This window comes from Mobula hypostoma, chromosome 18, assembly GCF_963921235.1.
Source record: "Mobula hypostoma chromosome 18, sMobHyp1.1, whole genome shotgun sequence".
Lineage (NCBI taxonomy): Eukaryota > Metazoa > Chordata > Chondrichthyes > Myliobatiformes > Myliobatidae > Mobula > Mobula hypostoma.
In genome coordinates, this window is record NC_086114.1 from 30,733,244 (window position 1) to 30,758,716 (window position 25,473).

Below are 25,473 nucleotides of genomic sequence, written 5' to 3' on the forward strand. Positions count from 1 at the left end.
GAACTTCATGCCATTGTAAATAATCACTAAAAATGCTACCACCAGCTAGAGAGCACAGCAGAAGGAAATCCTAATGGTATAACTTCTGATTGAAACACTCACTCTCTGGAGACTAAGAAAACGTATAAATAATTTGCATCACATTTTTTAGTTTTCTAGCTTTAAATAAACATTTCTGGTGGCTTTGGAAATACTATTATCAGTCACCGAAAGTAGTAATTTGGTCCAATTGTGGATTTCTATTCTTGCTTAAGACAAACTATTAATATAGTAAGCAAAAAAAAAAGAGTTGCACAGTTAAAGACAGTAACAGATTACAAGAACGACCAATGATATCAGGTTAACATTACCATTTATTCCTGCACTCCTGGTGGACATGTTATTCCTCAAAGCCAACTATGATTTTCTTGAACTAACATTTCTGTAGATTTGTTTTGAATATGAAAGAATTGAAGTAATTTTCAGCAGCTCCTAGCAGCTATATATGAGCAATAAACATGGCTTTGCCAGCAATGGCCAGATTATGAGGAAAAACATTCAATTATGTACCAGTACAGAAAAAAAGTGGACATTTGTGCAATATGAGAATGTATGCAAACTTAATGGGACAGGTTTTCCTTTTAATAGGAATCACAATCACTGCATGGTACAAGCTCAACAAATCTTCATACATAGTCCTGTTAATATGCTAGAATCGTGCAAGATGACCGTTTTTTAAAAAAAATATACTGTAGCTAAACCACTGACTAATTAAATGAGCACTTTCCACAAGATTAATTCATTTTCTGACCAGATCAGACTAATAACTAATTAAAGGTCAATAGCATAAGAACATGTAAGGAAATAGATCATAAATGAATACTTTTACTCAGAGCAATACACAATGAAACCTTTGGTGCAACAAGTTTACAGGTCCCTGCTGACATGGTGCCAGCTAGCTAGTCCTATTGTGCTGTGTTCAGGTCAACACTTTAGCCATACACCTAGTTAATTGTTTCTTAAATTATACTACTTTAATGGGAGTGGGGGTTGTCATGGTACCATAGTGGGCAGCACATTAGTGTAACCCTTTATAGTGCAGCTATAAGATCAGGATTCAATTCCTTCTGCTGCCTGTAAAGAGCTTGTGCTTTCTCCCCATGACCATGTAGGTTTCCTCCAGGTGCCCTGGCTTCCTCCCACATTCCAAAAACATACAAGGGAGAGTTAGTAAGTTGTGGGCGTGTTATGTTGGTGCTGGAAGCATGGCCACACTTGTGCATTGGCCTCAGCATATCTCGGACTGTTGGACATTGACACAAAACCAACAGATTTCACTGTGTTTCCATAGACGTGACTGAAGCCAATCTATTATATCTCCCTGAACTATCTTCTCTGGCAGCTTATTCCATCTACTCACCACTCTCAAGGTCTCTTTCATGTCTCACCTTGTGTTTATGCCCTATAGTTTTGGGCTTATTTACCCTTGCAAATAGAATGAGTAATCACCTCATCTATACCTCCTAATTTTAAACATTTCTATAAAATCACCTCCAAATTTCCTACATTCCAAGGAATAAAGACCAAGCCTGGCCAACCTCTCCCTATAACTCAGGTCCTCTTTTTTCCTACGTTCTTTCCAGTTAAATCATGTCTCTCCTATAAGACATCTTGTCTATATTAGCTCTTGGAAACTCAGGAATTCAGGAAAGAAAACAAGATGCTTTGAAACATATCCACAGATAAGTGAAAAATTCTGCAGATGTTGGAAATCCTAAGCAACACACACAAAGTGCTGGAGGAACTATGGAAGATGTTCATCTATGGAAATGAACCGAAGTCGATGTTTTAGGCTGAGACCCTTCTTCGGGACTGGAAAAGAAGATTAGCTAGAAGGTAGTTGGAAATACCAGGTGAACGGTTGCAAGGATAAGCGTCAATACTGAGATTAGTGGGGAAGGATGAAAGGACAAGGGAATCATGGAGGTAGCAATCCCTGCAGAGTGTGTGTGTGGCGGGGGGGGGGGGGTAAATATGTTTGGTGGTAGGATCCCTTTGGAGATGGCGGAAGTTGTGGCGAGTGATATGTTGGACGCGGAGGCTCATGGGGGTGATACGCAAGAACAAAAGGAACTATCACTGTAAGGAGGCTGGAAGATGGAGTGAGCGCAGATACAGCACGCCCAAAACAAAGCTGATGGTGCTGGCATTCTAGAGGCACATGTGGACAGTCTCCAGATCAAATCTACCCCATGATATTATGGGAAGCAAGACGAAAAATTTCTATAGCTCTGACAGAGAATTTTGCATTTTCTCATAGCCATCAATGTACCTGAAGACTGAACATTGACAAGTACTGTGCTTTTACTTAAGAGTTGCAAGGACAAACCAGGGAACTACAGGCTGGTTAGCTTGAAATCAGAGCTGTTTAAGTTACCAGAGGGGATTGTGAGAGATAGAACCATTTGCATTTGAAAAGGCAAGGACCGATTAGAGTCTCAGCATGGTTTTATGTAGGGAATAGTATCCCACAAATTTGAATGTTTTTTGAAGAAACAAACGATTTATTAGGATTGACGGCAGGGCAGCAGGCATTTGTAACAACTTTAGTGAAGCTACTGACATGGTCCAACATGGCAGGCTGGTCCAGAAGGTGAGATCACATGGGCTCCAGGGTGAGCAGCCAATCTGATATAAGATTGGCTTGGAAGAAGTCAAATCACCATCTGGTATGGAGGGGCCACTGCATCAGATCAGAAAAAGCTGCAAACTCAGCTAGTCCATCATGTGCATTAGCCTCCCAAGCACTGAAGATATCTTCAAAAGGTGACGCTTCAAACAAAGGCTGCATCATCATTATGGACTCCCATCACCCAGGACGTGCCTCCTTCTCATTGCTACCATCAAGATGGTGCCACAGGAGCCTGAAGACACACACTCAATGTTTTAGGAACAGCTTCTTCCCCTCTGACTTTGGATTTCTGAATGAACAATGAACCCATGTACACAACCTCGCTATTTTTTTTTCCTACTCTTCTTGGACTACTTAACTTAATTTTAATATATTTTCTTATTGTAATTTATAGGTTTTATTAATTATGTATTACATTGTACTATTGCTGCAAAACACACTTCACAACATATGCCAGTGATATTAAACCTGATTCCGATGGTAGTGGCAGGTGACCTTATAGAATTTTATATAATCATGAGGTGCATAGATAAGATGTAGAGTCAGTCATTTTCCCCAAGGTAGAGGAATCTACAACTAGAGCAAATTAGTTTAAGGTGAGGGGGAAAGATGTAAAGAGGGCCTGAGGGACAAGTTAGAGGACAGTAGGTATACAAAATGAACTGCTAAGGGAAGTGATACAGGCAGGTACAGTTATACAGTTTAAAAGATATTTGGACGGGTTCACGAATGAGAAAAGTTCAGAAGAACACTGGAAGAATGAAAGCAGATGCAACGAGTTCCGGAAGCCTCTTGGTTGGCATGGATGAGATGGGCTGAAGGGCCCTGCTCCCATGTTGTATAATGCTGACTATGACTCCATAACCTGAAGTTCTACATTTTGAGAAGTCTTAAGTGCCAAACCATGAAAGATGTTCCTTGTGGATAAGCAAATATAAAGTACCACTGCATCTTCTTGAAAAATACTATAAGTCCTACCTTGAATCAATTCACTGAAGTCAATCAGGGTCAATTGTAAATGGAATCAATTTTTTTAAACCACTTGTGTTCTTTATGCCAAGCACCCATGTCTACCACACTTAAGAATTCCAAGTCATAACTGACATGATTTGCTGAAAATTAAACTCAACAGATCTTGCTAGCTCACATCAGAGCCTTGCAATACTCTTGCCTATTTATTTTAGGGTTCTACATCATAGGCCTGCTTGGCCTACGCTGGCTCTGAATCTCAAGTCCATTCCCCATACCCATTTTCCCTATTCTTTCAGACATGCCCAATACCCTCGCACGCAACTTCTTGCTACCCACCTACAATAGGTATAGAGTGGCCAATCAATACTGAAACAGGACTTGGTACATGAAAGGAAATTAGAGCAGCTGGGGGAAAACCTGCAGGAACAGGGAGAATGCCCAAACTCCACAGATGGAGCCCATAATCACTGGAGCTATGATGCATCAGCTTTACTCGCTGTTATACCACGCACACCTTATCTTGTTGACTTTTTACACTCCAATGGCACATGATCTCAGTTGCAGTTGAGTGTCAGTCTCAAAGTGCAATTAACAGGCCGATTTCAAAAACCCCTTTAGCCATACATATTGAACAAAACTTGGCAAGTTGGGAAAACACTATTCAATATAGTTTTTAAAACCTCTAATTTTTTTCAAAATTAACTTACCTTGCCTCCTCAATCTTTACACTAAAATGTCATTGGGAGATCATCAGTTTTGTATCAGGAGGATCCAAGCTGTGATTCAGAATCATGGTATTACAGGGTTTCACAACACCAAACTCCCCATGGGGTCCAGTAGCTGAGCATACTGACATGTTCAGCAGCCGTACTTTGTTAATCACTCGTCTTGCTCATTGACAGTACAACAAGCATGAGCAATTTGATGACGTTCACAAATGCAAATTAAGGCCTCATTGACACTGCAATTTGTGTATGCTTTCACAACAGTGAATGAATATGATTATACATCCATTTACTGAGCAAATTTTATTCAATAACGTTTTACACTGCAGCTTTATTAAAATTAATCCTGTATAAAAGGTCCTTTTAGATGAAATAAATTGAAGTGTTTAAAAGATTCTATGGGCACATTAAAAGAGAGAATTTACCCAGTTTGGCCATTTGATGCATTAAATGTCCTGAGTGTTTTTTTGAACAATGCTCCAAATGTTTGGAAGTGGTTGGATTTCATCAGTCTGAACTCTTCTCTGTACCAAATATGCTTGCACAGCTTGAGAGCCTACATTACCTTTGGCCAAAGGTGGAATTTACAGTTACTCAGAATAATTGGAAAATGAACAACAGGGAGACGTAACAGACATAAACCAGGCAAATTTATATGATTAACATGCTTAGTCTGAGAGATTGTGCAAATTTGCAAAAGGGAGAGGCATAAACTTATTTGGACTGCTTTGCTTGCTCCAACCCCAATCGCTCCCTCCTCCAATATGTTCTATTCCATTTCTCCCTTGCTTATCCCATCACTCACACTTCCCCACCCCTCATTACCACTCTTCTTCCTTCATGTGATCAGCACTTGGAAGTACAAGGGCAAGCAAACATACTTTTCTCTCTGGGTCACTGTTTTAAAAATCCTACTAATCTATTGTGCAAGGACTGATAAACACATCCAAGGAATAGTGGTGGATAAGGGAGAGTGGAGTTGCCAAACAGCAGAAGAATACTGGGGGTGCAGGCGATATGGGATCAAATTGAGGCCTTAGGTAGTGAGCAAGCCAGATGTGGGAGTTAAACATAATCTTTGGAGCTCATCAAGACAAAGTTTTCTCCTAAGAACCAAATACACTGGTACAGTACAACTCAATCTGCTTTATAGCTGCTCAGAAATCCCAACCGTTTGGCTACTCGCTCACTTGAACCACGACTCATGCACTTTTGCTTGGTTCACTGGAAAATTTCTAATTACAGCTAAACAAAAAAATTGAAAGTATATTGTGATAATCGTGGAAATAACATTGAATTACTCAGAAAATCTGCTCTACCAAAATCTCAAGCATACCTTATTATCATAGTATTAGAATAAGTCATGAAAGCGTATTATACTAAATTAAAACCTTTGGTCCACCTCAACTCTGCAAACCATCAACCACCCATTCACATTAAATTCTCAACAACCCCAAACAAAAGATCATTCACCAAAACAATAGGGGCAATCTACCATGACCAATTAAACTACCAACCTAGCACCCTAAGACCAAGACCAAATCCACTGTTGAGACAGCAGCTCCCCTTCCTGAACCACCATTCCACCAACAATGCACAATTTTTGTCTAACAGTGCAATTCAAACTGCAGATAACTTCTTAATTACACAGTTAATCAAGGTTAATTTTAAAATTACTCAGCAGACTTAGGTTAAGAATTTTTGAAGCAGCTTTGGAGCCCAAATATGTTTTTTCAATGTCACACAACAGCTGGTTTCAGATGCACATGTTGCTGGATGGATCAAAATATTGTAAAAGTTTACAGTGTGACATCACAAGCAAAAAAAAACTTACTATTTGACTATAATTTCAGTACTAATTAGTTTCATGGATACAATTTCACATGAGGCAAACTTTACAGCAACTAGGCTAATTATTTTCCTTTGTGCTTTGTACTGCTCTAATTTCCCTATAATGAACATTTGTCAAGCAATTATTGCAACAGCATTTTGAATTCACCAAAGCTCTGCTAATCTGAAAGGCAACTGTCTGTAGAACTTGACAGTTCAGCATCTAGCTCACACATTAGTCCTGGATCTGGCAATCCAGAATATGGGCCAGAGACAGGGTCAGGAACAATGGAAATCCAAAGTACAGGCTGGAAATGGGAATGTGGCTGGATTTGGGGTACGGAGTGTATATATTTTTCAGCTAGTCTGTACAAACTGAAACTCACCAGGGTTCAATTTCCCACTCCCTTTAAACTCACTGTAAAATTTGTTAAACTACTCTTCAGCATGGCTTATCGATAGAAGCAACATAATAATTTGGAAAATTTGAGTCCATGAAAGTCAAGTTTCAAGTTTTTATTATAGACATAAGAGACTGCAGATGCGGGAATCTGAAGCAACAATCTGCTGGGAGAACTCAGCCGGCTGAATAGGAAACATAGAAGGAAATAATTTGATGTTTTGAATTGAAAACTCACATCAGAACTAAGAGTGGAGAGGGGAGAAAGCCAGTAGAAATGGGAGGGGGGAGGAGGTGAGGAGGTGAGGAGGTGAAGAATGAAGGATTGAGCCAGGCAGAAGGGGAGGGGTGAAGTTGGCAGAAAGAGGCAGGTGGAATAAGTAAACGCAGACAAAGGCAGATGGAGCTAGGTAGATGGGCAAGGGTGAAGGTAAAGATAGAGATAGCTAGGAGAGTGATAAACAGGAATCTGATAAGGAAAGTGATAACATGAACCAATAGAGAAGAAATGAAGGGGAGGCAGTTCCAAATTGAAATGGGGATGGGAATCAGTGGTCAAATATACGGGTAGTACAAAAAAGGGTGATGGGGCTAGAGAGTGGGGTATAAGAGAGGGATATCTTCAGTCCCCAAGGGTGGAGGTGGGGAAGAGAGAGACTGGAGGAGAAAAACACTGGAGGTGTGGGTTACTTGAAATTGGAAAATTAATGTTCATAGTCATTGGGCTGTAGACTACCCAGGCCGAAAAAGGAGCTGTAGCTCTAGTTCCTGTTAACCCTCACCTTGCAGTGAATGGAAAATGAAATAGCGCACAGTGGTAAGCTTGTGATGACCACTGCGAACAGGATACAAGTGCTCTCTGCTAATTTGTTGCTTAGTCTGCACTTCCCTTGCCAATGTAGTGAAGGCCATTTCAGGAGCACAACGTGCAGTAAACAAGGTGTACATGAACCTTCTGGAACAGCTGCTTAGGTTTCTGTATAGTTGCAGGACATGTGATACAAGAACAAGTACCACAACACCTTCAATGGGAGGGGAAAGTGCCAGGAGGCAGGGAGGTCTTTGGTATGGATGAGTGAACAAGTGAGCTACGGAATGGGTGGTTCCTGCAAAAGGTGGAAAAAGGGTGGAGAGAAGATGCAGCTAGCGGTGAAATCTTGTAGTAGCTGTATTTTACTATATTTGCATTCTCCATTTTTTAATAAATTTTAAACTACACATTAGCACTAATCCAATTTCAACCAAATAGTGGAAAAGATGAAGGTGTTAAATTGCTGCCTCCATGTCTAATTTTTCTGGGTCTTCCCAGACATCAAAACCACACTAAATTGAGCTACCTTGCAGCAAGCAGAACCATACTGTCACCTTTTGAAAGTGCTCACCCACCTGTACTTGTGCTGTGCTGAGACTGCGACTGGCTTCCTTGAGAGTCTGATGACTCAGAGTTTGACAGAAGATCCCCAATATCACCCATTCTGACTGAAGATTTTTTCCGGTGCCTGCCTTCCGATTCAGAGTCATCATCCTCATCAGAGCTTTCACTCAGATCATCAAAACCAAAGTACTTGATTTTATAGTTGGCTGCACCACCAGTTGATTGGAAGGCACCTTCCTCTCCCTCCTGCTCATCGAAACCAAAGAACTCCAGCTTTGCGTCCTTTTTGGATTTGGACTGGGTCGGCCGAAATCTGACAGCAGTCTTACCCGCCGCAGCATCATTTTTTTTCCTTAAGCGGCCTGCTTCTCCCAGGTCAGCTGGACTGGTAGTAAATTCATCCATGCTCCTGTCTGTGGTATCCTGAAGCGTGACATTGCAAGGTGATAGATAAGACGAGGGCAAGGTAATAGTGTCTCTTGCAGTCCGAGCTGTAGATGGCTTGCCTGTTGTCCCTGAAGTTTTGGTGTCTAGTTTTAAGCTGTCCTTGGCCATCAGGTCAGCCTGAGCAGATTTCCCAGTGCCATCAATTATTTTATCAAAATTTGTTGTGCCAGCACTTCCTGATTTACCTTTATTTGAACGACAGTACGTCCTGCAGTTTGACCTGAGAGGCTGGGAGTCATTCTCTATCTCCTCATCCTTGAAACTGGAATATTCTGCCCGCTCAAAAATTCCTTGGTTACCTTTAAGTTCCAGAGGCCTATCAGGGTGTAAGAAAATATCTCCACGCTTGCCTTGCCTTCCATCAGAGGCCTCGTTTTTGACACCAAGCATCCGGCCAAGTCCACCAACCCATGGCTGGAATTCTGTCCTCTGATGCAGTTCAGAGGGTGACCCTGAGCTCTTCATGATCTCATCCCAACTATCCAAAGGTGATTCATCAGCTTTAATACCAGCCTGTCTTGTGCTGGGCTCTTCAGATTTCTTTTCATTTTCAGTTGCATTCTTGATCTTGGGAAAACTATTTTTCTCAATTCCTTCTCTCAATGGATCTTGGTGCTTGCCCCCTGCAGAATGAAACAGATTTCAGTTAACATCTTGCAGCTTATATCCCACTTCCTCTCTCAGCTACAGCTGAAATTAAATTGTAATTTCAAATTACCCCTCACTCAACTTTATCTTTTGAACTATCAGGTGGAGCAGCACGTCCAGTGGTACTCTACAATGAGCTCCCATGCCAATGTGTGGAAGGTCAACACAAGTGCACACCACACGATTGAGGGGAAAATAACCATTTGGTCTTCCATCCACACTAAAGGTCTCATCAATCTAGAGTTCTCAAACCCAACATGATTATTTTTCAAATCCAATTACTTGGGTAATACAGATGAGTAACCAGCTAACTGATTTTCAGTACACAAGGCTGTAAGAAAAAATTCTTCAGCAAGGAGCCTGCAAGATAGTGTCCAGTTTAACAATCCAAAATGCAACAATAACATTCAGAGTGGACATTCGGACATATTTTGTTCAGATATGGAGCCTGTATCTCTCTAACAGACATTTTGAGAAAATTTAAATGGTTTGACCAGTGACAATAACTGCATCCAGTGAAGATAATCTACTTAATCATGGTCTGAAGTTTTCAGCAAAGATAATTTGTTCTAATGGGGATAGATTTATTAGGCATTCTCTGTAGTACATTTTATAGCTCTTTGCTCAATTTACAAACTCCATTCCCAATGGAGTCAAGGAGTTGGAATGAAGTTACCACCAGGTTGCTACTCCTTCCTGCTTTTCATTCTTCTGCAAAACATCAAACTGCTTGTCTGTGAGCACAATTTTCAAACTCAGCTGTTGACAAATGTCGGCTTGCATGCCAAAGTATTTAGGTTAATGCCCTACATAAATTTAGCATTCTTTGTTAAAATATCAAACATATTAATGAACTGGTAAAATTTCAGCTAGCCATCAAAAACATTTATACACAATGCAAATGATCTGCTTAGGTTTAATCGCTTGATGAAAACATTTCATCTCCATTTTCCCCTTTGCAAGCTAGAACTTCAACATTACTGTAATAATGCTTCAAAATCACTCAGCAGAAATATAAAGCCATCTGCGATGAGCAAGAAGTGAATGCACAGAAATTCTCTGTAATAATGTCTGAGAGTTGTGGCACCAAATGATCACATGGGGCAATAACAAACTGGCAAGAATAAGAGATCAGCCCCGAGAAGGGATGGAACTTATTACTGGGTATTCAGGAAGGAAAGGGAAAGTTTCAAAAAAGATGAAGGAAGCAAATATCAAAAGGATTATTAGCAACGATGACACAGTTGAGAAAATATAGTTCCAAATCTAATTAGTTTGTATCAAGGATTAAAAGTGCAGCCATCACACTGGGCATATTTTCAGCCAAGAGAGGAATAAAAATCAAACTGCCAGATATCTTCAGTAGGTCGTCCACCACTTATAAAGACAGAGTTGTCATGTCTCAGGCTAGTAACCTTCATTAGAAAATCTGACTAAAATCATCAAATCTCCACAGATGCTGTCTCATCAGGGAGTGGCTCCAGCATCTTTTTTTCTTTTAGTATTTTCAGCACTGAAATGTCTGTCAGTGGTACCAACATGAATAAAATTGGTTGAACCTTTTCATTAGGACATACAATACACCAGTAGGTCATTCTACAAATCCTGAAGGCAACTTCGGTACTCAACAAAATCATGTTTAATTCCCGATGGCTTAAACTTCATTTGATCATATCCCCAGAATTTTAAAGTTTAAAATTCTTTAATTCAGCCTTGAATTCTTGAATTACTGTTTTGCCCTCTGATGGACTAATGATTTGCAATCTGTGAGTAAACATTTCTTAGTGGTCTTCATAGTAAACCCTTCAAGATTACACTGTAGATATACTGTCACTGATTCACAAGGCCGCAAGAGCAATCAAAATCAGAACACAAAGTGCTACAAGTCAAAACCGACTGAACAATATTTAACTTACAAGGTTATTCACATTTGTACTCACAGCTTTATTCATGTGGGAGTACTACAAATGCTCAACCAATGGCCATTATAAGGATATCAAAAAGAAAACTACTTTCAATATCTGTACTTACCCACAAGTCTCCAACAGGTTCTACTAACGGAAGTTAAACTAGCAATTTTTAAATCTGGGCGAATGGATTAAAAAATATGGGGAAAAGGTTACAATCATATAGCAACTATCTTGACCCCGTGACATTCCAAAGAAACCAAAAGTAATATTGGGAGAATGGGAATGACTGGAGTCTTTGTTGAATAAAATGGCAGGGCACTGGAGAAGACAGATGAAAACTCTATTTTGTATCAACAATGCAGCACCCCATGAACATCACTCTTCTAGAAGCCATATACCCACACAATACTGTAGGTGCTCACATCCTGAGCAAGGCAAACCCACAGCCTACTAATGGAGGAATAGTATCTTCACCAAACCTATATATGATGAGTCCTAATTAGCACAGGTGAAATCTGTGCAATGGGCTTGAAGTTATACCTCATTACCAACAATTTAAACATGTTGAGTAAAATTTGCTCATGCAAAGTTTATGTGGAGGGAAAAAAGGGTTGGGGTTGGGGTTTTCTTCTCTTGAAGAGACTGCTTAAGATCTACTTCGGCTGAGCTATGCTATTTGTGCTTTGTGTGAAACTCTTCAGAGTCTTAGACTACATTAAAAACACGAGACAAACAAATAATGTGAAGTTTAGAGGAGCGGTGGGGGAGGGAAGGAAAAGAGTTTATAAAGGCCAAAAATCAAGAATACAGGTCATCCATTTCAGACTAAGATGAGGAGGAATTTCTTTTCTGAACACTCTGAATCCACGGAATATTCCAATCCAGAAAGTTATGCGCTGTGCAAGCAGAAACCATGAATATATTCACAAGACCAGAGGACATATCAACAGAATGAAGCCATTTGCCCCGTCCAGTCTGTTCTGCCTTCCCATCATGGCTGAGTTATTATCCCTCTCAAGCCCACTCTCCTTTCTCCCTGTAACCTTTCATGCCCTGACTAATCAAGAGCCTATCAACCTCTGGTCCTAGACTGCCCCACTATAGGAAACAACCTCTCTAATCCACTCTATATAGGCCTTTCAATACTCAATAGGTTTCAAGAGATTCTCGCCCACCATTCTCTAATCTCCAGTGAGTACAGGCCCAGAACCAAACACTCACGAATTTACCCTTTCATTCCCAGAATCATTATCAGAATTCACTCTCTCCAATGTCAGTGCATTTTTTCTTAGATGGCCCCAAAGATGCTCACAATTTAAAAAAAATACAAGCACTGAGGCAGATACATTACTTTGGTGCACAGTGAAGTGTAATGGAGAACCAGCAGAAAACTGGAACAAAGCTAAAATCAGATTAGCTATGGTCTTATTCAGCAGTGGAGCAGATCCAAGGGACCATATGATTTACTTGTGCTCCTTACTCTCAAGTTATGTTAACTTTTGTTTTTGGTTATTCACCCAAATGATTTGCTGATAAGTTCCTTGATGATCAAGATCAATCGAATTGCTTCCACTATTTAAGTATTCTGAAATTTTGCCATGTAGCTTCAGTTTTGAATGCAATCCCAATTTCACTACAGCAGGTCTATTTATTCAAGATGTAATGGAGATTGGCATTTTTAAAAGAGTAATTTAAAGCTATAGTTTAGGAAAGATACAAGTAAGGTAGAATGTTATTACATTACTTAAAAAAACAAGAGAAAATCTGAGATGCTGGAAATCCAAGGAAAACACAAAAAGTGCTGAAAGAACTCAGCAGGCCAGGCAACTTCGATGGAAAAGAGTACAGTTGACATTTTGAGCCAAGACCCTTCAGCAGGACTAATGGAAAAAAGATGAGTAGATTTAAAGGTGGGGGAGGGGACTAAGAAAGACAAGATGATAGGTGAAATCAGGACGGGGAGGGGTGAAGTAAAGAGCTGGGAAGTTATTTGGTAAAAGAGATACAGGGCTGGAGAAGGGGGAATCAAATACAAATAGGAGAGGACAGAAGGCCATGGAAGAAAGGGGGAGGCGGAAAGAGAACCAGAGGGAGATGGGCAGGCAAGGAGTCAAGGTGAGAAAGGGAAAAGGGGATGGGGAATTGTGGGGGGGGGGGGAGAGAAAGAGTATTACTGGAAGTTTGATAAATCGATCTTCATGCCATCGGGTTGGAGGCTATCCAGATGGGATACAAGATGTTATTCCTCCAACCTGAGCATGGCCTCATCGTGACAGTAGAGGCGACCATGGATAGACATATCCGAATGGGAACGGGAAGTGGAATTAAAATGGATGACCACTGGAGATACCGCTTTTTCTGGGGGACGGAGCACAGGTGATCAGCGGAGTGGTCTCCCAATCTATGTCGGGTCTCACTGATATACAGGAGGCCACACCAGGAGCACCGGACACAGTATATGACCCCAACAGACTCGCAGGTGAAGAGTCGCCTCACCTGGAAGACTTGAGAAATGCAAGTTAACAGAACATTTCTCAATCATTCTGGGGTCTTCAAAATAAAGATCCAGAGAGGAGAGGATAGTTACAAGAACAAAAAAAGCTTAAAAAAAATGTCAGCAGGGCAGGATGAATCATTGGGATTTTCTTCCTACAAATGCAACCTGGCCTGGTCAGTATTTTCAGCATTTTCTATTTTTGTTTAGATTTTTTAATCACTTTGTTATTTGCTTTATGAGGGGAAAACAATTACAGTAACACCACTGCCCTCTGATCTACCTAAAATTAGGACTGAAGGATAACAGTGAGAAGATGAGGTGATTCAGCCTCTGTTAAAATAACCCAGAGTTAATATCACAGATATAGCTCTGCATAGATTGTGGCTTGAAATAAATACCTAATATGTTACAAGGTGGAGTGGACATTACCTGTAGCAAACAATGGGCAATTTGAAGGGTACAGTTCCATTTCAAAAGTTACTAATTATTAAGCAGTCCATTAGCACTGGAAAAATGTATGAAAAACCATGGCTGATACAAACCAAGTTTACATGCTTACCACACAATCAGACCGTGAAGATTTCCAACTAGCGTAATCATCTCTTCACGATGTTAGCAATGAAATCTAATAGAAACTACAACTAAATAGACTCTTCTCTACCTAAGTATTTCCACCATTTACAAGACAAATCAGCCGTGTAAAGAACACCAGTTTTTTTTGAACTGGTGCCGTGTTGCAGAACTTAAACAGTTTGGTGCCACACAAATAGTCTCTTTGATCAACAGTCCATCTACAGGTATAAACATTCACCTACAATGTAGCTGTAATGCATTACGTGCACAAGATAAAATGGAGCAATATGAATCCTCTCTTACATCTGTGTCTCTCCCAACTATAAATCAAGGACAGCAGGATGCTCAGCAAGTTCCCATTCAAGTTACGCAACATTCTATGTGGACTTGCATTATTGCTCCATTAGATTCCTGCAAGCTCGACCCAACAGCAAAGAGAACTTCAAAGTTGGTTACAACAGTTCATGGTTGTGTTAAGATATCACCCAATTTAAAATAATCATTCTCACTGAGAATTTTCTCCTGACTGTCTTACTCCGGTCTGACTTTGATTACCACCCACCACCACAAACTCCTAGAGGAAATAGATTCCTCCTTATTATACTCTGCAAAACCCTTCAACAAAATAATTTCAAAATTTCACCAACTCAGTTGAAACTGCCTCAGGTTCTCTCATTACAACCTGTATCCCAGGCTACTTTGCTGTTTGCAACATTTAACTAAACTAGGAACAAATGGCATTGTAGCTATGCTTCCAGACAATACCAAGATGGGTGGATGGGACAGGCAATGTGACAGAAGGAAGAAGTCTGCAGAGAGACTTGGACAGGTTAAGAGAATGGGCAAAGAAATGGCAAATGGAATAGAGTAGGAAAATGTGGGGTTATGCACATTGGTTGGAAGAATAAAAAGGTAGAATATCTCTAAATAGAAGAGAATTCAGATACTGGGGGTGCAAAAGGGACTCAGAACGTACCAGTTCAGGATTCTCCTCAAAGTAAACTTGCAGTTTAAATCAGTAGCAAGGAAGACAAGTGCACGAATTTTCAGAAGACTAGAACATAAAAGCAAGGAGGTCCTGCTGAGGCTTTATAAGGCATCAGTCAGACCCCATTTGGAATTACGGAATATTGAGAATTCTGGACCTGTATTTAGCCTTGGACAAAGTCCAGTTTAAGGACTCAAAATTTAAGAGTCAGTGAACTAGACTCCTGCCTGTTTATTTCCATAGATACTGGCCAACATGTCAGGTCCCTCCAGCATTTTGTTTTGTTTGCCCCCATGCACTCACTTCCTTTGACTCAACACCCAGCTGAACATCACACTAAATCCCCAACTCTCTCGACTTGATGGATAAGGAGTCTGCTTGTGAGGAAAAGCTGCAAATTATACAAACAATATATCAAAGGTTCAGGACACAAACACAAATGCAGAACACCCATAACAAACTTAATGTACATGCATTTTCAATCACGGAGTGGCCCTGGTTTATGTCCCATGCTCATTTGATAACACCTGCCAGCTGAAGATCAAATTGGGATTTAAAACAAATTGGTGTAAAAAGACAGCAGATCATGATACAACTGATTTTCCTGCATGCTATACTTAGTTCAGGGTCAAATGATAACTTTAATGGAGAACATAATCAATAACTGGCAAAAATATGGTCAAGGGATATTTCAGGATCCTTTGTGGACAAGAAATGCAAGTTGCGGACTTCGCGATCCAAGTTTAGATCAATGTTTCCAGTAACTTGCAGGCATCCCATACAGCTGTAATTGCTTAGGCAGGGCAAGTGGAAGAGAAGAGGGAGCAGGGTTAGAATGTGAAACACCAAAATGCAGCACAAGAAGAGCTCAAACATGAGAAAATCTGCAAATGCTGGAAATTCAAGCAACACATACAAAATGCTGGTGGAATGCAGCAGGCCAGGTAGCATCTCTAGGAAGAGGTACAGTCGACGTTTCAGGCCGAGACCCTTCGTCAGGACTAGCTGAAAGAAGAGATAGTAAGAGATTTGAAACTGGGAGGGGGAGGAGGTGATCAGAAATCATAAGAGAAGACAGGAGGGGGAGGGAAGAAGCTAAGAGCTGGAAAGTTGATTGGCAAAAAGGATACAGAGCTGGAGAAGGGGGAGGATCATGGGATGGGAGGCCTAGGGAGAAAGAAAGGGGGAGAAGAGCCCAGAGGAAGATGGAGAGCAGGCAAGGAGTGATTGTGTGAGAGAGAAAGAGAAAAAAAAGAGAAAAAAGGGGGGAATAATAAATAAATAAGGGATAGGGTAAGAAGGGGAGGAGGGGCACGATGGCATGAACATTGATTTCTCTAACTTCCATTAATGCCCCTTCTTACCCCATCCCTTATTTATTTCCCCCCTTTTTTTCTTCTCTCTGTCCCTCTCACAATCATCCTTGCCTGTTCTCCATCTTCCTCTGGGCTCCCCTCCCCCTTTCTTTCTCCCTAGGCCTCCCGTCCCATGATCCTCCCCCTTCTCCAACTCTGTATCCCTTTTGCCAATCAACTTTCCAGCTCTTACTCATCTCACCATCAATATTCCCAATGGTCTTGACATTTACTAACAAGAGAAAATCTGCAGACGCTGGAAATCCGAGCAACACACACAAAATGCTGCAGGAACTCAGCAGGCCAGGCAGCATCTAGGAAAAGAGTACAGTCAACATTTCGGGACAAAACCCTTCGGCAGATATATTTTCTTCTTCTATATAACCCCTGCCCGTGCAAAACCTCACACTCCCCTAGATTAAACTGCATCTGCCATTTCTCTGCCCATATTCTGATGAATTTCTTAACAACCTTTCTTATTGCCTGCAACTCTGCCAATTTTTGCATCACCTACATGCTTACTAATCAGCCAACCTACATTTTTAACTAAGTCATCTAAACATAACGCAAACAGAAGTACAAGTAATGATTGCTGTGTAACACCATTGGTCACAGACCTCCAGACAGTATAAACCCTCTCCAACACTAAATGTCTTTTATAGATAAACCCAACTTTCAATCCATGAAGTCACCATAGATGCCATGTGCCTTAACCTTCTGGATTAGTCCATCATGAGGGACTTTATCAAATGCTTGACTGAAGTTTTTAACATCCATGCCAAACACTCAATTATCTTTGTCACTTCAAAAAACTTAAGTTCATAAAGAGCTTTCCCCATACAAAGTCATGCAGACCAGCTTATCCATATACAAGTCGATTCTATCTCTAAGAATCTTTCCCAATAATTTCCCTACTGATGCAAGGTTCACTAGACTAACTTCCTGATTCATCCTCAATGCTCTTCTTAGAGGAACACTGACCATTCTGCCATCCTCTGGGATCTCAGTTGTGGTGAAAGAGGGTACAAAAATCTCTGTCAAAGCTGTAATAAGCTCCTCTCTTGTTCCTCTCAATAATAGATTTTGAGAGGACCAAGGGACTTGTCAACCTTCATGCTCTTCAGGAGAACCAATACTTCCTCCTAAATATTCCAGAATGTCAACATATCCTTTCCTGATCTCACTATCATTGATGTACTGCTACAGGGTACATCCTGATGTAAAGTACTTGTTTATTACCTTATACACTTGTTCAGGCCCCAGGCATAAATTCAGTCCTTTCCCTTTCTTAGATCCTACCCTAGCTTCCCCTCTTGTTTTGAAATGTGTTTAAAATACCCTGGGAATTTTCTCAATCCTATCTACCAAGGATATTTCATGGCCCAATTCAGCCCTCCCAGATTCCCCAAGTCTTCTCCTGCTTCCTTTATATTCCTTAAGGGGTCAGTCCACTTTCAACTTCCTAAGCCTTACATATACGCACCTCTTTCCTTATTTTAAACTAAATTTGCAACAACTTGTGATTGAGAATTTCCAAACCATGGGACCCCCATCTTTCTTCTTCACGATATTGGTCCTAAATTCTAACCAGCTGGCCTTTAAACAATACTTAGATGGCAGCTGGATTTACCCAACAAAAGCCACTCAATCTATTCTCCCCAAATCCTCTCTGAAAAGTGTTATAATTAGCATCTCGCATTAGCACTTTCCCAACAGAAGGGCATTTCCATCCATGGGCTCGAAAACTGTAAAGTGGTCAAAACAACATATAAGCACATCTTGAGGAACTATATATATTCCATAGATCACAGTTTGAATACACCTACAGTAAAGGTCTCGATAATGATGCAGAAGGGAGTTCAATTCAGCTAGAGAAGTGAATGAAGTTTGAACTTGCTCCCAACCACTATGACTGAAGAGAGCTTGGATAAAAATTCTGTCAGCTTCCCCACATAAATATCTGAACAGTATATCCATGGTCTTACCTGTTCTCATTTCAAAGGGTTTGTTTATTATCAAAGCATACAACTCAGAAATTCTTCAATTCTCCAGGTAGTCATGAAACCAAGAAAGAAAAGAAAGGCAGCATTATCATCAACCCCCAAATCCCAACTCCCCGCAAAAAACAGAATGAAAGGACCAGGCACATTGTCCACCACCAACCCTCCCATCCATCTTCTCGCACACAAAAAATAACAAACAAAATGGACCAGGCACATCAACACTAAATTTCTCTTCCAGCACAAAAAATAAACAAAACGGATCAGGCACAATCGACCCCCAAATCCTTCTTCCTGCACACAAAACAAAAATGAGAAGATTGGGCGAAAAAACACAGAAAATAAAAACTGAGAAAAAGAATCTATAGTTCAAAGTCCACACCCAAAATGCAGAAAACATCCGGGCAACACTCTCTGGGCACAGCAGCAGGCTCTCCTCTCTGATTTGGAACAACTGATCAAAAGGGAAGCAGCTGTTGCTCACTCTGTTCACTCACTTCAATGCTTCAATCTCCTGCATCACTTTAATCGACCAACAATGGAAGCTTTAATTGGTGAAACGGAGACAAATATTGACCTGTGCCCTGTCCTGCAGCCTGCCCACCAGGAGGTTCACACACACTGCCTCTGCCTCCTGGAATCCTCTTAGGCACTGCAGTGTGCCGGAATACCCAAATGATCTCCAAACTTCCACACTCGCCTTGATGTTTCAATCACTCTTGTCACTTTAATCAGTGGACAACAGAAGCTATAATTGGTGAAACGGGGTCAAACATTGGCTCGCATGCCATCCTGCAGTCTTCTCGCCACAAGATTTGTTCATGCTGCCTCTGCCTCCTGGAATCCTCTCAAGACTGCAGAGTGTTGAAGTACCCAAGTGATCTCCAACCAGCAAACACAGGCTCCAAAAATTCCAGAATCACACTCAAGACAAGAAACAAACATAAAAGAAATAAAAGTAGTGCAAAAGATGGTTTCATGATCTATCCAGATCTACGCAGAAGATGTCAATCAAAGGAGCATTGTATGCAGGTGCCATCTTGATCGGAAGTATTACAATATTTCAACCAAAAGTATTTCCCACTGTTTAATAGCATGCTTACACAATCTCAGCTCTTCACCCTCTATTAACCACCAAGCAGTAATTTCAGACAACTAGAGGATTCTCTTACTAGATGATTTACAATCCAGTATCCTAACTGGCTGAAGCCTCTCTGTCTTGTCATCTCTGAAACATAGGTTGAATTAGGATTTCAAATGGAATACATGCAATGCTCCTATCTTCAATTCCATCCCTATATTTCAAAGGATCTTTCATCAACCATTGCTGGAAAACATTTTCTGGGCTACAGCAGCTTGCACAGTTTGTCTCCAGATACTGTTGCACTGCCATAATGATCTTCAGAACCAGCTGCTAATGTAGGTAACATTCAGTTGGGGCAAGAATAGATACATCCATTATACTTGCAGGTTCAGTGCTCTATGTATGAAGTCAGGCTATATTGTCAGATATACGAGTACATATGTAATAAAAGAATTGTAAGAATTTGCTCAAGTTAAAAAAGTATGGCAAAAAGCCACCCTTTAATCTGCTTATGAATGAGGTCTTTCACACTGGTAATGCTGAAATGTAAGGATGTGAGGGAAGTCTTGTTGAAAAAAAAATCAAGATTCCTCCTCTGGCCCACTGTTTAAACTACACGTCATTTCAAGCAAACAAGGTCACAATTAAAGAGCACATTGCAAAACCAATTGTTCTATCTTTGATATGTTAAAAGGAACAAATAATTGAAATATTTAAATGTGCTTTATTCATATATTTAAAAGCTTATATACTCATCATAACTCCAAGATTGAGACCACTTTATTTAAGGAATCCACTTTTCGATCATGAGAAAATGGCATTTTAAAACTGCCAGTATGATATTAAAATTTCTGATGGAGACTAGCAATAACTCAACGCAAAGGAGTTAGAAAATCAGAGGAGCAGGTGAAAAAGTGAAGTGTTGATAGAAGTAATCTAACTAAACCACAATAATGGTTAACTCAGACTTATTTTGTTGATTAAGTCAAAACAATACAGGAACCCAAGAAATCCTGCAGCCAGGCAGCGCGCCCGGGCAGGAAGCTGTGAGTTGGATTCAGAGAATTGAGATGGCATCTTATCAGAAATTATTATAATAGATAACTAAATACATTTTTCCATTGCCATGCCTTACATGAGTTGCTTGTCCTTTCCATTCTAACTAAGCTACTGAATGATCAACTTTCAAACCTTTTCACCCAATTATGCTTTCTTCACTGACTGCAACATCAGAACATATGTCTCTTGCTCCCAAGCACTGTTTCTGCTCTGCACATCTACAAAGTCGTGACATCAAGCATGTTTATTTGACTTGCTGCTAACTTTGTCAAGTATTGTTCTGCAACCGTCTGCAGTTAGCATACATTGTCAATGTATCTGATGCTGCAAACAATGAAGGAAATGGTGTGCACAGACAGACATACACAAAGTTTTAGAGAAATTAGTTGCATTCACAGAATCATTGGCAAAAGTGTTAACTTTTGGTAACAGAATGGGCTGTACTGTTTACTTAAATCATGATGTTTAAATCTGAATGTAAAATTTCATTTATAAAAAGAACATGCAATCTCCCAAATAAAAATATTTACAATGTCCAGTAGCTCAGCACATGCTGCTGACTAGAGACAATAGATAACATCTCTGAAATGCTGTGATCACCGTTCTTTTCCAGTATCGATGAAGGGTCTTGGCCTGAGATGTCGACTCTTTATTCATTTCCACAGAGGCTGCCTGACCTGCTGAGTTCCTCCAGCATTTTGTGTGAACTGCTCCAAATATAGATACGTCTGTCTTTGGTCCAAGCAGGGAGACAAGTGACATCCATTATAGTCAAGATATTCTTATCCGAAGATGCTGCTTTTTGGTCCATCTCCTTTTTAAAATTCAAGATAACAATGAACACAAAAGATTGTGCAGATACTGAAAATCCAGAGTAACACAATGCTGGAAGAACTCAGCAAGTGAGGCAGCATCTATGGGAAGGAAACAGTTGACGTTTCAAGCTGAGACCCTTCATCAGAGTTCTGCTGAGTTCCTCCAGCATTTGTGTGTTACTCAGGGCAACTATGGAAATTGAAGATAGTTGATGCCTATTTGGAACATAATTTAAAAGGATAAAGGAAAGTCTTGATTTTGAAATTAGTTACCTTACACCAAAAGGGAAGGAAATGAACCAGCTGGGTATGGATTGGAAACCGCAGAACAATTGTTTGGGCTCTTTCAATTGAGTTTTAAAAAAAATTCATACATTTAAATTCAAAAGTAGTCATAAGGCTCTAAGACGTAGGAGTAGAATTAGCCCATTCAGGCCACCAAGTCTGCTCCGCCATTTGATCATGGCAATTTTCCCTCTCAACCCATTCTTTTGCCATTTCCAGTCTTTGACACCCTAATTAAAAACCTATTAACCTTTACTTTAAATATACTCAAAGACAGCCTCCATAGCCGCCTATGGCAATGAACTCCACAGATTCACCACCCTCTAGCTAAAGAAATTCCTCATCTCTCTCTCTTTTAAAGGGATGCCCTACATGAATCAGTGAAAGATCGAACAGGGTGGGGGAGGGAGAGAGAGGAAATTGGGAGAGAGATGGAAGACAGACAGAAAAAATACTTTTAAGATTCCAGCTAAAACCTCCAGGCCGTTTCATGACCAAAACTCACTGCATCACCCTAACTTTAGATTAGCACCATCTCTACCAAGTAACTGAAACCTTTGGCTACATCGTTACTTCAAGCCTGCAGTGGTGAATCTACTGCAAGTGTTGCCAAAGCTTTATCAAACTCTACTGCTGATATCAATTCTCCTTTAGCAGAGGATTCTTAAACATATGCTGGTGACTTAACTGGCTACTGCAAATTATCTCTGGGTGCAAGTGTCTGGCCCCTATTTAGAAAATAGCCTATGTCTTTCCTTCAAAGTGCATGACCATACATTTTCCTACACTGTTTTCCATTTGTCACTAATTTGCTCATTCTATCCTTTCTAAGAACTTCTGCAAACTCCCTGCTCCCTCAATGCCATCTGCCCCCCACCTATCTTTGAATCATGTGCAAATTTGACTACAAAGCCATAAATTCCTCATTTATATAAAAGTTTTACAATCAAAAACAAAAGAAAAATTTGCTGGATATCTGAATTATAAATGGAAAATATCAGAACCACAGTATATCAATTCCTTCTTCTCAAGCTCTTTACCGTTCCCACCCACTTGGCTTCACTTATCTCCTTCTAGATAGCATACTTCCCCTCCCCACACCTTTTTATTCTGGCGTCTCCCTTCTTCATTTTCAGTCCTGAAGAAGGATCTCATCCTGAAACGTGGATTGTTTATTCTTTTCCATAGATGCTGCCTGACTTGCTGAGTTCCTCCAGCACTTTGAGTGTGGTACATCAACGTATGTGGGAAAGGTGCAGAGTTATCGATTCAAGTCAAAAAATAAATAGAGAAAACAAGCTGCATATAAAGTGGGGCGGAATTGATGTTGGTGATAGGTGGAGGCCAGGGAAGCTCTGGGTACAGCTGTAGAAATCATCCATTCAAACGAATAACTGAAGCAATAAAGCTGAGAATACAAAGAAGCATGTGAAGTTGCGAAAAGCTGGGCTGTAGGACATGCCCAGCAGGTCAAATTATGCTAATAGACTGAAGCAATGTGCACCACTTCACTTGTATTAGAAATAGCCAGTTTTCATACACAGGAAAGCAGATTACCCAAAGTTGTAATATTGATGCAATTCTGTTGACTCCGAAGTCAATATAGACAAGAATATCTAGACTGGAAGGCTACGATACGCCTAGGTGAAAAACAGGCTCTTCAAACTTAATTTGGCCAATATTATAACATTGCAGGAGGCCAGAGGCAAACTAGTCAGAGTAGCGGTGGGTTGAATTAGAGGGGCAGATAATAGGATGAGACTTGAACAGAAGTGCTCTGCAAAGTGCCACTCAATCTTTGGCAACTCACTGTAGAGAGCACCACCAAATGTGGTGAACAAAATTAGAGATGCAGGTAAAAGGCAGAAAAGATGGTTTGGGTTCCTGGATGATGGGGGGAAAAAAAGAGGTGAAAATGACAAGTGCTGTATATAGGAAAGTTTAGAGTGAAAAATCCAAATCCCTGGTTTATTTCTACACAGGGATGTATTAAAAAAATGGCAGAAAGAACATGTCCTGAAACAGGTCTTTCTGAAACCTCTGTTCTTAGCCACTAGCACACTTTCCTGGTATTATCACATTTAAAGGACTAACTATACTTCATAAAATAACTTCTTGTTGAAGAGGGCTTTGGGATGTTTTGTTACCATAAATCAAAGTGCTGAAAAGTGCGAGAGGATGCAGACTACATTTATATGAAGTCAGAAAGGCGCCCCCCCGCCCCATAACCATGCCACTTTATCAATGAAAACCAGAAATATAAATTCTATATGTCAAAAGGATATTTCCCACATATTTGACCAGTTGGTAACCAAGCAGGTCGGCCACTACATTCCTGAGCCAGGGTAACACAATTTGCCCTTCATTCCAGATTTTCATCAAACAAAATAGTGAAATCTGTGAGCTGCTAATCAACCACTAAGATGTGTTTTTGCTAATCCTGAAGGCAACACCAGGCAAGAATAGGGGGCACTCACTTGCAACTCTCTAAACAGGGTACAAATCAACACCTGAATAAAAGCCAGTGGGCTATATACAAATAAAATGGTCAAGGAAAAATACTCTATAATTTATTCATTCACTGATGTAACTGGTAACACTTGCATTTATTATATATCCCCAATTCCATGAATGGTGAAGGTTAAGAGTCAACCTAAATGGGTCACTTAGGCTAGATCAAGGACTGCAGAATTTCTACCCTTAAAGGACACCAGTAAACTAGATGGGTAATTAACAATCTGATTAACCAAATGGCTGTTATGGAGAAGAGATAGGTTTAAAATATAGCTCTCGAATGATTTAATTGTTAAATCTAATTGCCCCAGTTCCTGGAGGCAGAATTCAAACTTATAAACACCAGATCAATGTTCCAGAACTCTGCTGCTGGCCCAGTATAACCAACCCAAAAGGCATACAGAATCCTTTCATCCAGTCCATTTAATACCAGCAAGCTGCTTAACCATAAAGAACAATGCAGTTAAACCCAGTTGTATGATACATGCAATTTCCATTCAGGATCTTTGTAGAGCTGTAATGAGCAAACCAGTAACCTATGGGTATGAAGTTGTTCTGGGGATTCAAACATGGCTAATTACAAACTGATTAACTGATGCCTAGGATGGAACTATGAGCTTCTCTGTTCTGTACTTATTTACTAGGAGCAAACTAACAAGCAACTGATGGCTAAACTGCAAAACACACTCCTTTCAGGAAGGTGTCATCTGAACCATCACAAAAAGCCACTAACCTAGGCCATCCAATCTAAACTGGGGCTTTCCACTACTATATTCATGACCCAGGGTGCTATCTGCTATATCACCTTCGTTTACATTGTCAGCACATCCTGAAATAGGGAACAGCTGCCTGTCCTAACTTTCTACAATTAATCATTTTAAGCACCAAGTTAAAAATATCCACAGCCATTATCAAGCCAGTGTCTCACATACCCAAATGTCACTCAATGTCAAACTGCTTGAATAAGCATGCAGCAGCGAATGTTGTCACAGTGCTGAGCATTGACATAAACAACTGCAAGGGCATTCCTCCACAGAAAGCCACACTAAAAATCAGTGACCCAAAGGTTCAAATATGAAAACATTTGCTGCAAGCAACTAGTTATGTATCTGCATAAGAAACCTCTCAAGAAACAGCTAGATTAAAGAAAGTTCATCATAAATATGATTTCCATTCAGAATTGTCGGAGACTTAATCCACCATGTGCGCCACACGTTGAAAAAATAGCATACCATTCAGTCAGAACAGAGTACTATTTAGAGTTCAACAATAAGTTAAAATACAAATGCCCAGGAGTCATAAAAATTATTGAGGGCATTCTAAAT

The 25,473-nt window shown here is 40.3% G+C and overlaps 1 protein-coding gene across 1 annotated transcript in view; it reads right to left on the reverse strand.

Annotated features, from left to right (window-relative positions):
• LOC134358432 (wings apart-like protein homolog) overlaps positions 1-25,473 on the reverse strand; it is a 188,622-nt gene that overhangs the window by 103,757 nt on the left and 59,392 nt on the right. Inside the window, exon 3 of the mRNA XM_063070655.1 lies at positions 7,985-9,043. Within this exon, the coding sequence (XP_062926725.1) occupies positions 7,985-9,043 (1,059 nt within the window). The remainder of the gene's footprint in view (positions 1-7,984; positions 9,044-25,473) is intronic.